The 16,309-nt window shown below is 35.9% G+C and overlaps 2 protein-coding genes across 15 annotated transcripts in view; both read left to right on the top strand.

Annotated features, from left to right (window-relative positions):
* Nucleotides 1–12,889, top strand: part of PROM1 (prominin 1) — a 61,533-nt gene extending 48,644 nt beyond the window's left edge. For 6 of the 14 annotated variants that reach the window (XM_068679963.1, XM_068679956.1, XM_068679950.1 and 3 more), the window contains 11 exons: nt 2,925–3,017; nt 3,746–3,763; nt 4,191–4,244; nt 5,313–5,393; nt 5,468–5,536; nt 6,073–6,165; nt 7,612–7,727; nt 8,408–8,431; nt 8,800–8,868; nt 11,178–11,218; nt 11,440–12,889. In XM_068679963.1, the coding sequence (XP_068536064.1) occupies nt 2,925–3,017; nt 3,746–3,763; nt 4,191–4,244; nt 5,313–5,393; nt 5,468–5,536; nt 6,073–6,165; nt 7,612–7,727; nt 8,408–8,431; nt 8,800–8,868; nt 11,178–11,196 (636 nt within the window). In that variant the 3' untranslated portion in view covers nt 11,197–11,218; nt 11,440–12,889. The other 8 variants (XM_068679957.1, XM_068679955.1, XM_068679961.1 and 5 more) reach the window with 6 other exon arrangements.
* Nucleotides 12,890–14,873: 1,984 nt separating this feature from the next.
* On the top strand, nt 14,874–15,500 carry FGFBP2 (fibroblast growth factor binding protein 2). The gene has a single exon (XM_068679340.1). It carries the CDS (start codon nt 14,874–14,876, stop codon nt 15,498–15,500), a length of 627 nt encoding a protein of 208 aa, XP_068535441.1.
* Nucleotides 15,501–16,309: the final 809 nt, after the last annotated feature.

Genomic DNA, 16,309 nt, shown 5'->3' with positions numbered 1-16,309 from the left:
AAAAGACACAGCAGCAGAGTGAGACCATGCTGGTTGGAATTTATCAAATTTTCATCCTTCCTCCAGGGAGAGGGCAGCACTGGTAGAAGTGGCTGGTATGTTTAATCCAGCTTTTTTGCAAAAATTGATCACACCTGTTCCTTTTTTTTTTTAAATGCCAGACCTGTACTCGCATGGGGGTTAGTCTGCCCATGTTTTTTTTTTTTTTGTATGGTGTCTATCATCCTCTTTAAGCACAGTGGGTGAGTCATACTTTGTCTGTTTGCTCATTTAGATTGTCTGCTGAGTTGGACAGACACCAATAGCTTTGGCCACACTTCACTTCCATTTTCAATTTTTTCTCTACCATTTTGAAGGTTGTACAGATGGAGAGTTTTTGTTTTGGGGGCTGTTTTCTAAGTGAAAGCTGAAGTTCTTCAACATGTTATATCTTAATAGAATTGCCTCTGAGATTTCTCTTTAAAGGTACATAGCTCCATAAAAGAAAATCTATTGTGCAGGTAGATTGGGTTTTCTTTTTTTTTTTTTTTTTTTTTTTTTGTAGCAGAATCTAAAGGAAGCATTGGAAGTGCGAATAGATCAGGCTGAGTAATTTCTTCATATAAAAGACAAAGAAAAATACAATATTAAATGTGTTCTCTCTGAGTGTATGTAAGTGAGTGTATTCTTGCTATATAGTGTAATCTATAAAGTGACTAAACAAAAAACCAACACAATACAACATATTAGATTGTTACAAAATGGATGGTGGTTTCCAAGGGTATTTTATAATTCTACTTTATTATTGTGATAGCTCTTACAGCTTACAGGAACAATCAATTAAAGAATACATTAAAAACTTTTGGAATTAATTAACTTTGAGTGTATAGATTGCATTTTCTGGCACCTTGCACAAAATTAAATATACGTTTTAACACTGGAAAAAGCAAACAGTAAAAAAGAAATTGTATCAAACCAAGGGGTGATGCTGTGAAGAAAGGAGCAATATTGCCCACAGACATTATTAGGTAAGTGGATCCAGCTTGTCAGCACAAAGTGTACTGAAGCTGCTCTGTAGCCTTATGGACAGTATCAAGCACCCTTATCTCTCGGAACAGAAAACATGAAATGACTGCTCACGCGAGCACTTCTCAGGAAATGAACGCGTGTCTGAGCATCAAAGCCTGCTGGCCATACAGCTAAAAATGATGGTCTTTTGCTGTTGGGCTTTACAATAGGTATATTTCTTAATATTTAGCCATTATACCTGTAAACTGGGTAAAGAGGGCAAGGGTTTGTTTTCCTTCTCATTTGGAAAGAGGATCACAATACAGAGCAGCATCCCTGGCAGACTGCTATCAAAAGAATAGGCAAAGCTGAAAAAAGCTGCAGGGGGGGCCAGAAAAATGTTGCAGAAGTATGTACCCCAAAGATAAAACTGGCTTTAAAAAGGCATAGGTCTAACCAGGAAAATGTTTTGCTACTTTTCACCAGGCTGGTTCTCTCAGATTGGATGCCAGCAGTGGAGAGGAACAAGTACTGTGAGAGATGCATTGCCATTCTCAATTACAGTGCTGCCTTGGGATTTATTCTCTTTTCCAGTGTAGACGCTGCTGTAATAGGCATTGCAGAAAAAGTAATTTCCACTGTACAGAAGCAGAGAAGCAAAATTCATACAGCCATTCGCATTGTCATTTGTTCCTTCTGGTATTTGACTAGCATGTCTTTTCATGAAATAATCTAATTTTGACAAAAAGTAAATTTTCCACAAAATGAAATGATGGCTCTTCCTATTCTCTATTTGCCAGTACAGTAAAGTATCAGCAGAAGTTTTTCTCAGTAGAAAGCTGTATTGTTAGGGTACCCCAGATGAAACATCTTGAAACCCCTTTTCCTGAATGAGGGCTCATTTCTACACAAATCAGGGCTTGCATTTAGGGTAGCTCTTCTTGCAAATCCAGCAGTTTTTGAGTCCTTAAAACTGTGTCCTAAGGAAATGGGCCTGTAGTTACCTGCCTGTAGGTACCTACGTTCCCCAAGGGCTGCGGTCCCAAAATGGGAAAAGAAATTTCACAGGAGGAAAGGCAAGCAAGCCTGCTAACCGAAAGTGGTGTTGGGGTACCAGTGGATTGGATGATGTGAAAGCAGAGAAATCTGATTCCCTTTGAGAAAACAGGTTTAGGTCTATGTTTTGTCTTGGACTAAAATTCTTCTACTTCTGAAATTGAGTTAAATGTGTATTCAGGGAGCCAGTTGGTTTTGCCACCAAGAGGTGGAAAAAATGAAGAAAGAAGTGGAGGAAATGATTTAAATCTCCTAAATACATTTAATTTTGATGGCATTTTGCAACAAGTGTGAGCTCCGGGTGGGTATCCAGGCTTTAAAATCAGGGCACAAGCTCATCTTTCGACTGAAAAGTGGAAGCCCCTAAAAGGAAAAATAGCCCTCACAGAGTCATTTTCAGCTTACTGACTGAAAGGGTTGAAACTTCACTGCCCTTCAGAAAGCAGATGACTAGTGGCTATGTCCACGCCACACACAGCAAAAGTATTTGAGCATCTGTGAATGAGAAATGCTCGGTCCAGAGGAGGGCACCCCTGCACCAGGGACCAGAGGAGGGGAGAGTAGCAAGGGGTGTGCTCCCTCTTCTGTATTTAAACTAACATAGTGTGCTCTGTGAAAATTTTCTATTAAATCTGACGATAATGTTACAGCCAGACAAGCAGTTTAATATATATGTTTTGGTTTCTGAGGTTTGAATTATTAATATGGCGATTTTTTTTCCCCTTTGTGTTGAGGATTTCCATTTGCCATAGCCTGTTGTTAGCGTCAGCGGCCCTGCAGTTTATAATGTGTAACTTTCGTTGTGGTTCACTTTTCTTTTTTGCTTTTATTTGAAAGCTTTGGGAGTATTGAACAATACTGAATAATTTCATTTTTTGCAGCCAAAAGGAGCACTGGAAAATGCCTTAAAAGGACATGCAAACAATATTCGGATGATTCATAACCAGCAAGTTGTACCACTGGAGCAAGCTATGGTAAAATATTAAAGCAATATTAAAACATATATGTAAAAAAAATAGTTCTCTGAATCTTGAATGCAATTTAGAAAGCTGAACTTGCTAGTATATAAGCACAAGTTGCATTTGTATTGTCACTGAAGATTAAACTGGTTAAAGTCTGTATTTAATAAACATTTCTCATACGTGGGATACTACTACTTTATAATACTGCCTTTAAAATACTGCCTAAGATCATGGCCCCATTTTTTCCCTATTTATATTTTTGGTTATATATGGATAAAAGAGGAAACAAGGAAGAACTTTCCAAAATTCTAATCCTAAATCACCCACTTTCTTTTTTTCTTACCATTTGTCTTCAGTAATAAAAGTAGTTTTGACTTTCACACATTTCATGAAGTTAACAAGCACTTAACAGTGCTGGAATTGAAGCTCTGACAGTTGTAGTTAGAGCCAAAGGAAAATATTTTCTGTTGATGCTGTTAAAGATGTGAAAAGGCTTCTTCTGAATGTTTTTTTTTCCAGACACTGATTTGTATCAAACTGTGAATTTTGTACGTGCTAGGTGTTGTTTTTTTCTCTACATAACTTGAAGACTTTTATTTTATCTTAGCATCAGATAAAATATTTCTGCCCCTGTCAAAGCCCTCCTAAAAAAGCACTAGGCCTCTGATTCTATGCTGTTCTTTCTAATTAACTCCTAATTATTCTCATCTCTTTTTCCTTTTACAAAACTGACTGTCAAGAAATATGTTAAAGCTAGGGTAAGTGCTTCTTCCCTTCTGACACTGCACAATATACAAATCCTGTATATTTGTATATACAATAATACCACAAAATACAAAACTGTACTCTGGACACTCAGTTCCAATTTCAACTGTTCTCTCTTTCTTCTCCCAAATAAATCTTTCCTAGTTTATTGTTACTAATTTGAGTTAATTTGAAGTCTTCAAGTACATAGCTTTTACCAACTTAGTGCTGTAACTGAATCACCAACATGAATGGTTAATAACACAATATATTTATTAGTTTTAAGTTAATATAACTGCTGTTACTGTATAAAATGTGGTACATTATATTGCAAACAAAATAATCTGTACAAAATTGAAGCACACATACAGTGTTGCAACAAGTAGGCTCTTACCTCTAGTGATGACTTATCTTTTTTTTTTTTCCCCTCTTTTGTACTAGAGCACTTTAAATCAGAGCATTAGGCTTCTGAAGAGGACATCATCTGAACTTATGGTAAGTTTTTTTTCCTGGCAACAGGAGCATTTTACTGTGTTTTTAAATCCATTTACCCCATATACAGGACATATTTTCAATACAGGTTTGACTATTTCTGGTTGTTCTGTTATTAGGAAGAGATTATAGTGCAGTGAGGTAGTAAAAAGCTTTAAGATATCTCTGCACAGCTTCTTCTGTGTTGCCATTACCTTCCTTTTAGAGGAGGGGGAAAGAAGGAAAGAATCTTTTTTTAAAATATGAATTACAAACTTAATTATCAGGTGATAAAATAGACTTGAGTAAAGTTCCGTGTATGGTGCTATTAATGCTAGTAAAAATGTAGCCTTTTTATTTTCTAGAATCCTTGAAAGCTAAACTTGGAGATGGGGAACACCAAGAAAGAAAACCCAAAAATACAACTGAGACAAGAGCTTTGTGATTCACATTCTTAACCAGCTCTTGTCCAATGTCCAGCTCCCACTGGGCCCCTTCTCTTTGGCATTGTAGTCATTACCCTTCTGCTTCTGCAGCATCAGCCAAACACTGGGAGCCTGTGTAGAAGCTTCTCCAGGGTGTCCAGTTTCCCATTCAAACAGCAGCTAGTGCCTGCACCATAGTGAGAGCAGCTGCCTTCGGGCTCTGCAGGTGTGAGGAGGATAAGCAACGAGATGGTTACTTTTGTCAGCAAAGTTTTCTATCGCCTCCAGCCTGCCTTTGGCTCTGGTACCTTTTTTTTTGTGTGATTTTGACCACTATCGTAGGACCCAAAGATTGGATGTCTCAAGAGATGAAAGTATAAGACAACAAGAACAGAAGAGAAAGGTGGTCTAGTATATAAACTAATTATGTAGGTTCCAGGAAAAGTTGCCGTTCATACCTACTGCTACTTTCCTCTTTTAGTAGTTAAGGGTTTTGTCAAATAGTCATGATCCTTAGGCAGAGCGTAATTGCATATTTTGTCAGGTGCTCACAAGACAATGTTATGGATTTATCAAGAGAATAATTTATCATATATAGTGGCTGCGGAAGAACTGTAACAGCTTGAAAGGGATTTATTTATATTAAACACCTTCTCTTCCCCTCCAGGTTAAGGTGAAAAACGTCATTAGCGCTGTTAATGCTGCCCAGCTTCTCATAAACAACAATGCTTCTCTAGTTATTGTCCAGGTAAGTTTTATCTGATTTAATTACATTTAACCTATCATGGAGATAGAGGTTCACTTACTTTTGTCTGTTTTTAGGAAACAAAAAAGTACATGGACACCATAGTTGGCTACTTCGAGCAATACATTGATTGGGTGAAGGAGTCGGTAAGGTGCATTTGCTTTATTGAGAGAAGCTGCTTTTAAAAACATAAAGGAGCTAAATAGTAGTAATAGAAAAGTTACATTGATTGTATGTTTTGTAATTTCAATTTGTAAGATATTTGTGCTCAATGGGAAGGAGAAAACTTGTCTTCTGTAAATAATTTTGTATGAAGTAGAATTGAAAGGATGAGTAGTACTGATAGGAATAAAATGCCAATTTAGTACAGTTTGTTTTTTTTTTTTTTCCAGGGCTAGCCTGAAAACTACCATTTGTGCTAATATTGTACTGAGACTGCTTAGTTCAAAATGATATCATTGGCATCTTGTTTTGTTCTTCTTTCTTTAGCTTAAGTCATTGAGAAATTGAGTTGATGTTTTAAAGATTTAAGTTCAATTGATAGCATATCCCACTGGAATTTATTGTGAATTTGGAAAGGGAGAGAGAGAACAATTCAGTAAACAGTAGCTGTAAGCAAGTTTTGAGGTTCTTATTTTTAATCTGTTAGATAACTCAAACTGTTTTCTTTAATGTCTTTCAGATTGCCATGGAGGTAGCAGCATGCAAGCCTATTGCCAATGTGATAGATACAGCAGTAGATATATTTTTATGCAGCTATGTAACTGATTCTGTGGTAAGAAATCTTATCTGTTTCTCAAAATTAGGGCATCAAGTGAGAAATTCTTTGAACATAACTCTGCATTCAGTTATTCTGGCTAGACTATTCAGAAGTGTGACAGTAAAGGATCACATCCAAAGTTTTTCAAGGACCTGGATCAACCAGTGCTGGACTTGTTTTCAGTTTTCATTAAACTTCGGCTTCTGTTAGCAAGAATCCTGTAAAATCAACTTTTCTTAGCAAATATTTTTCAAAGTTGTATTGTGAAATAAATACACTACTACTAATTTGGAATCTAAGTTTTGGAAAAGACGGTTTTCAGCTTGCATGATTCAGAACCTCCTTGAAATAGAAAAAACATAAAAATCTGAAGTTTTTAGCAGTAACCACTTCTAACTTAAGGTGGAGGGAGAGAGAAAGAAATATTAAGGAAAAACTTTCTCAAGTATCTTTTCTGGAATCTAGAATTTACCTGAATGAGGTAAATGGATTTTTTTATCACTTGACTTGTAGCAGACTGAATCATTCTTGTACAGTGGAGACTGAGCATGACTTGCATCAGTATGCAAGGGCAGTATTGGCCCTTTTGTCTTGCAAAAGAGCTTGGAGATGGGGCAGCATATATTAAAAATAAAATAAGCAACCACATGCATGGAAATGACCTGAAACATCTAGCTATTATTTGTATCACAATTTGAGCTGGGTAACAGTCACACTAACAGTAAATGTATGTAACCAGTCAAAGACACTCTGACCTTGATAATGCCATAAAATTTTCTAACCTACCAGAGCCATGTTGTACACGTGGATCATCTCATAAATTACAGAGCTTCTGGGTTTTGAGTACCAACTAAGCATGCAGCGGCAGATGAATCGTGGTTTTTTTGATGATAGAACCTATCTGAGTCACATACAAGTCAGAATGCCTCTAGGCAATACAAACCAAATTTGAAAAATTATCATTCTAACATCTGATGATAACTCAGCTCATCTGTGCGATAATACAATTAGTTATGCAAGCAGGTTGCAGCTAACAAGTTAAAAAGCACATTGAGAAAGTGCTGAACTCAGATTTTTGCAAGAAACTCAGATACTAATTTAAAATAGCGAGAAAAGGAAAAAAATGACACTAGTAAATGCTGAGAGACAAAATCACTTTCTAGCCCAAGGCTGACTAAGTTGAAATAACTACTTAAGACATTATGCATGTGTGAATTTGAGAATTTGAGCATCTCTGGACAGTCTTCTGTTTGGTTACATCTGTAAGATAGTGGTGTCTTTAGAAAGAACACTTTAGAAGTGTTCTTTACTTTAACGACTGTGGAGGTTGCTTAGCTTGTCCTGTTCCATGCTAGTATAAGGAGCTTCAGTGCACAGACCACTGACAGTAGTTTCTAATGAGTTCTTTTAGTAACTGTGCTCTGTGATCTTCTTTTTTTCCTGGATTTTGTTTCTTTTCAGAATACCTTCTGGTTTGGTTTGGGAGGCTCTTCGATATTTTTAATTCCTGCCATAATTTTTGCTGTAAAACTCTCCAAATACTATCGTAGAATGGATACAGAGGATGTGTATGACGAGTAAGTATATACTCCTAGTCAAACTAAAGGGCAAATGGGTTTAAATGTTTTTTCTGGTGTTTCACATTAAGGTGCTTTAAATCTTCTGTGCTGTCAGATGAGCAATGCATGTTCTTGAGAAATACTGCAGGTTTGGGTTGGTACCTGCAAAGTGCTTCATGCAGGTAGACTTTGGTGAATTTAAATTGCCATGATTGTAGATATTTCTAGCTCTGGCTTCAAGAGATGACTTCAGAATGAGGTCTTCAGAGCTTTATGTGCAGCCTTTATATAAATATCTTCCAATGTGCAACCGATTAAGCTTTGCTAAGTTATCTGTTTAGGTGAACTGTGCTTTGTAATCTCCTTGAATTAACTATTTGCTTCCTTACTGTCTTAGTTATTCCTAACCAGTCTTTCCTTTTTCAATTGCAGTTCCTCTGTCTCAGGGACTTGGCATTTTACTTTATGATAACTGTTCTTACTTATTTTCCCATCAGTTTTGGTTTTACTATTTGCTTTTCTGCTCTTCGTTTTACTCATTCTTCAGTTAGCCTGTGCACTGCATTTCTCAAATTTCACACTGATAATTCTTCATTACACATTCAGAAATCAGTAGAGCAGAAACAGGCATGTACAGCTAAAGTTAATCACTTATTTTACTGTCTGGTTAATGACTCCTCCTTTTTTATGTTTTTTAGTGTCGAAACTATACCCATGAAAAAGTAAGACATTTTTGCTGGTATTTGGTAAAATTATTTTATTCAGGTGGGAGGGTTTATATTTTTAATATAACTTGTTACTTCAACAGAGGTAACACGTTTTGTTTCACCAGACTTTATATTAGAGTATCCAACTCAACTGGAATATCTTAATAAATAGTTTATGGAGAATATTAAAATATAAAAAATGTAAAGTTATACTTATTCCATAGCTCCTAATTGTTACAAAGGAAAAGTTATCTTCTACTGTACAGAAACAGTTTATCTTTGCATATAAGACCATCATCCATGTACATGTCTTGGAAGCCATACTGTACATAGTGCATCTTGTAGTTAACATGGTCTTTTTTGGTGTATTTATTTTATTACAGTACGGAAAATGGTAATAATGGTTATCATAAAGAGCATTTATATGGTATACACAATCCTGTTATTACAAGGTAAACCAAGTCTGAAACTGCATGCCTTCATGTCCTTGCTTAATCTACTCTATTAATCACCTATCCAGTTTCCTGCACGTTTTAAAGTGAATCACTTAATAATTTATGTTTCTTGCATGATTATTCATTATAAAAAATGCTGTATGATTTATATTTCTTAAATTTTCATTACATAACAATTAATATTGTAATAATCTCCAGCAACGTAACAAAGAAATTGCCTACATTTGGACATAAAATGCAGATAATTAGGTATTTATCTAGCACAATGGGTTGCCCTAAATAATTGGTAAACATTAAAATATTTTGATGGCAGGTGAAAGTGATAGGGTGGAATGCATTCTTGCTCCTTTTTTTTTTTTTGTCTGTAATGAGCCTATCTTTTTATATATTATCTAGGACTGAAGCAGGTGCAACTTTACAAACTGATTAATTTGTGTGTGTTCTTCCTGTGCAATGCATGGAACACAAAAGCCAAATTTTATAAAATCAGCTTTTTCTTCTGATCATCCTGAATTCTAATGAGGAGCTGTAGAGACTCTGCAAATAAGCATAGCATTTAATTGCTCATTTGCTCTGTCACCAGAGTAAGTGTGCTTATATTACATTTTTTTAGATGATGCAGTGAAGAGCTTTTGCTGTGCAAAAGGCAGATGATCCAGGATATGCAGAAAACATGAAGAAATTAAATGGGTGTTTCCGCATGGGTAGAGTTAGTGTAACATCACAAAAACAGAAATTTAAGTTAGATTTAAAAGGCAGGAGGCTTGTGTTCTTTTCTGTCTCCAACTCTTGTGCTGTAAGACCTTAGCTAGCTGTGAGACTTTCAGTTTTTTATGGATAACATAGGGTGTCCATCAACTTTAATAGTATATTTTGCAAGATATGAGTTGCTTAAGGAAGGCTGTAATCTGTAATTAAAGTACATAGCTCCCTGTGCCTTAATTTACAACTTTATGAATGAAAAAATACAGGTCGAGAGCTGGCAGACGAATAAGATAGCATTGTTCTTTTAGTGATGATAGAAAATGGAAAGTTTGCAAATCTTGCCAGATTTTATGGCTGCATCAGCTGCATGTTACTGTTTATTAGAAGTGTATTTTACAGTAATTATTAGTGACCAAATCTGGATTCCACGTTTCCTTCTAAAGTAAGTATTTATATATAACAGTGTTTTTAGTGATCTGATCAGGATTGTCATCATCTGTGCTGCAGTTTAAAGATTCCCTAAATAAATCTAGAAGGTATCTGATTCAAAACTAATCTCCACTGCCACATCTAAGAACTGTTTCAGGACTTTTGATATCTTACATAAGAGGAAACTAATAATTGCTCAGGCCTTAGAAGTCCCTTTCTGATCTTTGAATCTTTAATATGAATGTTAATAATCTTGAAGTTTAGAGTATGTTTTTCATGATATTTCAGGAATTGATTAATAGTTAATACAGTGTTCCTGAATAAGCTAAAAATTAACATAAAATAATATTTTAAAGCCACTAGTTCAATTCTGACTTCCTTTTTCTAAATTTTAATAGTTATTCAAAATTGCCTTCTGTAATATGGCGTAAGAATTCTGTTTGAAGCAATACTTTCTTCTGAAAAGTTAACTGAAATCATTTGAAAAACTGCTGATTATGTTAGATACATGCATTGGGTTCCTTAGTCCAGGATTCTCGTACGAGTAGGGTCTTATTCTTCATTTTCATTTGAGCAAGCTGTTTATTTTTAAATGATCCTTGCTTTTTCTGCAAGGATTTTAGACACTTTGGGAGATCTGACTGTGAATAGGTCTCTGTACACCTGCACTTTTGCATAGTTTTCTTTGTCCTTGGAAACCAGCTGAATTGTTTTGCTAAAAGGAGATACAAATCTCTCTCTTTATAAATACGAGATATGTAAATACAAGTAGGAGAACCATGAGGTGTGTTTACATTTATATAGATACCTCACATAGAGGTGATATACATGTTAAAGCAAGTGTTAAAGATATAAATAACCTCAAATGCAGACAACACTTTGAGAGGATAAAATTGGAGGCTGGATTAGGCTCTTCAAAGAAGATTGGTGTTGAATTGGTAACCCAAACATTTCTTCCTATCCTAAAACAAAGGTAAGAGGAGAGGTTGGTGGAGTAAACCAGAAAACTATTTTCTCTTTCTTGAAAAGTTATTCATTAAATAAGTGGAAGTTTGAGAAGGATTTTGTACCAAATGAGCCTTATAGCTAGACACTCTGTTTCTGTTCTGTCTGTGGACAAAAGAAAGTTATGATTCTGATTTGTGTTGCTTGTTTGCTTTTTTTTTGTATAGCTCTGTGGAACAGTGGTAACAGATACTGGAAACTTTAAGGGGTAAGCAATAAGCTTTTAGAGTCAATTCCAGACCTACTTTCCTATTTTGAAGACTATTCTGCTTTCAGTAATATGAATGTTGTAAGATCTAAAAATAATTTTAAAAACGTATTGAACCATATTTGTGTTCCTATGAAAATCTATGCCTTTGTTCTGGTTAAATTACGTTAGAATTGTGTCTTCATCAAGTTTTCCTGACTTGTTTTTGTAATTATTTCCAGGCTACAGAAATGAGGCTCAAGATTCTTCTATGGGACTGTATCGTTACTCTACCAAGCGTATTGGCATTTACATTCATCTTCAAAATACTGAGCCACTTGTTTTATGTGACCCACACTGTAAATCACAAATGTACTATTGAATGTTATGCCATAAACTACTGTACAGGATCTTTTGTGACCAGGGCACTGCCTCTCAAATACCACTGTTCAAGGCTTGAATTAAAACGGTTTTTTGTTTTTTACTTTTTTACACTGGGCTTTCTATCTTACATCACAGGATATAAATTAATTAGATTAACTGACTTTGCTTAGTCCTTTGACAATTGGTCAAGTTCTTATTTTAAATTGTTGAGATGCGTTAAATACAGTACATACACGTTTACATAAAAATACATTTTGTATACAGAGACTTTTGTATATATGTTTTTCTTAAAACTTATGAGTGTTTAGTTAAGATTTTAATATTGTATAATACATTTCACAAATGAATTTACCAGCATGATCAGTGTTGCTATTTGGTGCTCTTGAATGAACAATTTGGACTAAATTTTAATTGTAATGGGATGCACAGTGTCTCTTTGTGTCTCTGAAAGTTCAGTTGCATTTTTTCTTCCTTTTTTTTTTTTTTCTAATTATGATTTAATTTTTAGTGCTTTTTTGCAGCATAGACCTAAAAGGGAGACTTCTGTTTTGAAACTGTGTTTGTGTGGGAGGGTTGGGAGTATGTGTAATGCTTAATACAGCAAAAAGCTAAGCTTTCTAGAGTTCAGTAGTACCCAAAAAGAGCATGAAAGATGTCAATGTTGGTGATTTTCAGAATGCTTTACATTCTCTGACTCCCTTTTCCCCATTCACACCCACTTCTGTAACATCCTTAACAGTATCACTGTTAAGCTGTGCCTCCCTGGGGGGCAGTGATACTATTTTTGTTAAATAATTTCAAAATAGGATTTCCAATATTGAAATTCAGACATGTTCAGCAACTGGAGTTAGAATTTCTATTCTGGCATTATTGCTTTGAATTTTGGCATACGGTTGTGTTGCTGAATTAGTTAACAGCAGAATTAATCAAAAGAGCCACAAGTATTTATCGTACTAGCGTAAAACACTACAAAGTGTGAAATAATTGGGCATATTGATCTCAAATAGTGTCTCTTTGCATATCAGTATTCTTAACTGTTTCCAGTGAAGTTCACTAGCTTGAAGTAGGGATAATCCTGAAAATCATTCAAATAATTTTAAAGAAATGTTGGAAAGTCATACCAGTCTTTAATCTGGAATAACCTTAATTTTTTCATTTTTAGGTCATAAATGGAGACATTTCTAATTGACAGTATGTAGCATAATGTGTATATGTAATGTTCAGAACTGTAGATTTTTAAAAGTTTCTATTTTTAATTTGAGAAAATGTTGCCAGTTCACTTAAATAAAAAAGAACTTGCTTAACTAACTGATGTTTGATTCTCAATTGTTTTGTTACGCAGACCTGTCTCAGATTTGCAGTTAAAATCTTACAAAAATGACTTATTTTTACCCTGACTAAAAATTTACCCTATATCTTACTTTTATTGATGACTTTAGCTTATGCAAGATAAAAGACCAAGAACTGGAGCAGGAAGGACTGAAAGAATATTGACTCTGTGTGAGAGAGCTTCTGAAATCCACAAAGGGTGTGATTTATGCAGAGATGTAGGATTTGAGCTAATGAATTGTGGGGAACACCTACATATCCTGCAAATGCTCAGGTTGTTAGTGCTTATCTTTGTTTCTGTTGCGCTGATAGCAGAATTAATTATTTTCTAGGCCTCCAGTTCCCACAGTTCACTGCTGGCAATCTAGCCCGACCTATAAAAGGACAAGTGTTTTCCAGTGATATTACAGACCATGAGCTATTTCATCTGAAGTATAGGCAGGCAGGACACAAAAGTTGGATGGGAATGGGACAAACGGTTTGCAGTTAACATATTAACTGCAGTACTTAAGTACACCAGAGCTCTTGAGTCCAAGCTTCAATATTTCTCCTTGTCCTTGTAGGCTGATTTGTCATCATGATTGCACCTGAGAACTTTTCAGAACTAGAGATCTGAAACTGGTATAAAGTATTTTTTAAGTAATTTTGAACTCCATCAATTATTAGTGAGAACAAGAGATGAATGTCTTTAGTTTCCAGGAATTCTCAGTGCTAAGAAAGTGTAAACAATGCATTTATTCATTCAGTTATCAAGAGGTCTTTGAGTGCTTCCAGTACCACTTCGAAATCCTTGGAATGAAGTGTGAGATAGGCAACAAGATTCTTCTGGCTGGCTGGGTGTCAGGTGAGAAGACAGGGTCTTATGAGCCAGAAAAGTCCTGGGTCATGCAGCAGCAGCACAAGAGGGGAGTTCCTTGTGACCAACTGAACACCGAGAGAATTACCACAACTTTCCATAGCTCTGCTGCTTTTAGCTACTGCAGAAACTGCTAGTACAGAACTGCACAAAAATATTTATATTCTCTTGTATTTGCTTTATGACCTACCTATGTCTCATTTATTATAAACAGGGAAATATTAAAAAAATAAATAAATAAAGGAGAGGGAGTGTGGAAGTAAAACCTGATAAAGCACAAATATGTGTTAAAGCACAAATAAGTAAATTTGACATCTCCTAGGGTGTATTCCCTGGTGCTGAGAGCTGTGATAAGCTAGTTCTTGTTCTGTTGGCTGAAAATAACCCAAGGATTAACAGTAATTATAAAATTTCCAAACATCTGATTTATGTTTAGGCCTAAATTATTTTGCTAAATCCTTATTCCCTATATATTTTTAAATAGTGCAAGTATTTAAATATTGCAAGTCTAAAAATCTTTCACGACTTAAAGATTGTGCAATTGATTCTTCCCTGTGTCCACAGTGTATGTCAACTGCTGACAAAATGAAGTACTAAAGTTGCATCCTTACTGTGCAAATCCACAGAAAAGCCACTGCACAAATCAGCTTTTATTAGCAGGACATGTTTATAATCATCCAGACGTATCTGCATAAATAGTTTTGGCACTTTTATCTTTTTTACTTCAACATGGCTTTACAAGTTCAGGCATGAAGATAGCTCTAAAACAGCTGAAGAATGGAAAATACCTGTTAAAAATCAAATATGACATGTTCATCCTGGACAGGAATGTGCTTCTTGGTTATACAACTATCGTTCTGTATTTAACTGCATTTACAAGATTTGTCTTGTTACCTTCTTGGGAGTTCACAGGTTATTTGACACTCCCTTGGGCTATAAATTATGGGCACATGCCTACTGAAGGGTGATTTATTATTTAAATAAAAAAAATTTACATCCTACATCTAGCTGGAAAGAGGCTTCTTTGTGCACCGAGCCTTTAAATTGTGAGCAGCCAGGTACTTACGACTTCCACTTTCTCGGATCGTTTCGCTCAAGGATCTCGCCATGAAGAGCGTTGCCCTTCTTTTCCTAGTAGTGATCTGTGGCGTGGCAGGATGGGGACAGAAACTGAAGCCAAAGAAGAGAAGCAATGGTGAAGAAATCAATTTTCGGACTAAAACCAAAGATGTCTGCACCATGAGCATGAGTGGGGATGAGGAGATGAAACTAAGAATCGAATGCAAAAGCCAAGGCAAGTCCTACTGGTGTGAATACACCGGCAAGCCGTCAGTCTGTCGTCCTTTCCGAAACAATCCCAAACTCTACTGGAATCAGATTGCCGTGGAACTTAGAAAGCTCCCTCATGCTTGCGAATCCACACAAGTGTTGAAGGCCACCATGTGCCAAAAGGCTCCTGCAGATGCTCTCATGAAGCAAATAGCTGCTGGTATGGAGCCGGAAGACCTAGCAAATCAGGACAAGTCAGTCCAGAAAACTTCAGCCTCTGTGAGGGGAGCAGGGAAAAGCTCTGTTAAGAAAATAGGGAAGCCTGCAATACTACCTCTTATAAAACCAACCCAACACGGTCAAGGGTCTGAAAATGAAACTGAAGCAATGAAACTGGCACGGGAACATTGCTGGGAATCCCTACATGGTTTCTGCTCCTACATTATTGGCATCTTTAGAGGTTAAGGATTTGCTTCAGGTAAAACTCTGTCTTGAAGCACAGCAGAGCATACCGAAATGTAATCCTATTGTAGTTCTGTTTATCTTTGTTTTAATCCTGGGGATCTCTCAAGGGGATGGACAAGGAGGCTTTAGGGTCACTAACTAAAATCTGAAATAGGAAAGTCAGTTGTATTATAACTTCTGAGTGTCTGGAGAGCCTAAACTCCCATTGATATCCAATAGTTCAGGACTCCCTTGCAGCCTCATATGAGGTGCTCAGTACATACTGAGATGGTGGTTAAATCTGTTGATAAATAGTGAACATCGCTTGTATTTTTCCTGTTAGAATGTGTGTCTGAATCCTATGGTTTAACTGTTTGAATTGGGCTTGTTCCTCCCTTCTGTCCTTCCTTCCATCTTGGGCTTTTTTTTTTTTTGGATGTAAGCCAGCGAAATGTGATAAATAACAAGCACATTAGACCCATATAAAAAGTGCAATTTAGAGGATTGTATTTAGACTGTGACAGGATAAACCATGTTCATCAAAACTGCTAGTTGATATTTAACCATTTACATTTTAAAAGTAGTTCATAAACAACATGTAGATATAACATCTATAGATATTATAGATATTATTCTATTCATATTAGATATGTAGATATGAAACCAAACTGTGTTGGTTTCCACGTCTGTTTCTGTAGCCATGCTAGGTGATCCCACACAGGCTAGTCTGGTAAGTCTCAGGTTTTTAGCCAGGATATGAAGTGGCAAAGCCCTCACAGAAGTAATTGGTTTTATACCTACTTATGTTTCACCTCAGGGAGCCTGCCAGG

The sequence above is a fragment of the Anas acuta genome, chromosome 4 (genome assembly GCF_963932015.1).
Source record: "Anas acuta chromosome 4, bAnaAcu1.1, whole genome shotgun sequence".
Classification (NCBI taxonomy): domain Eukaryota; kingdom Metazoa; phylum Chordata; class Aves; order Anseriformes; family Anatidae; genus Anas; species Anas acuta.
This window is presented reverse-complemented; position numbering and strand designations above follow the sequence as displayed.

What these genes read in the sequence shown, in the direction of transcription:
- FGFBP2 (XM_068679340.1), top strand. Translation starts at nt 14,874, where the DNA reads ATGAAGAGCGTTGCCCTTCTTTTCCTAGTAGTGATCTGTGGCGTGGCA.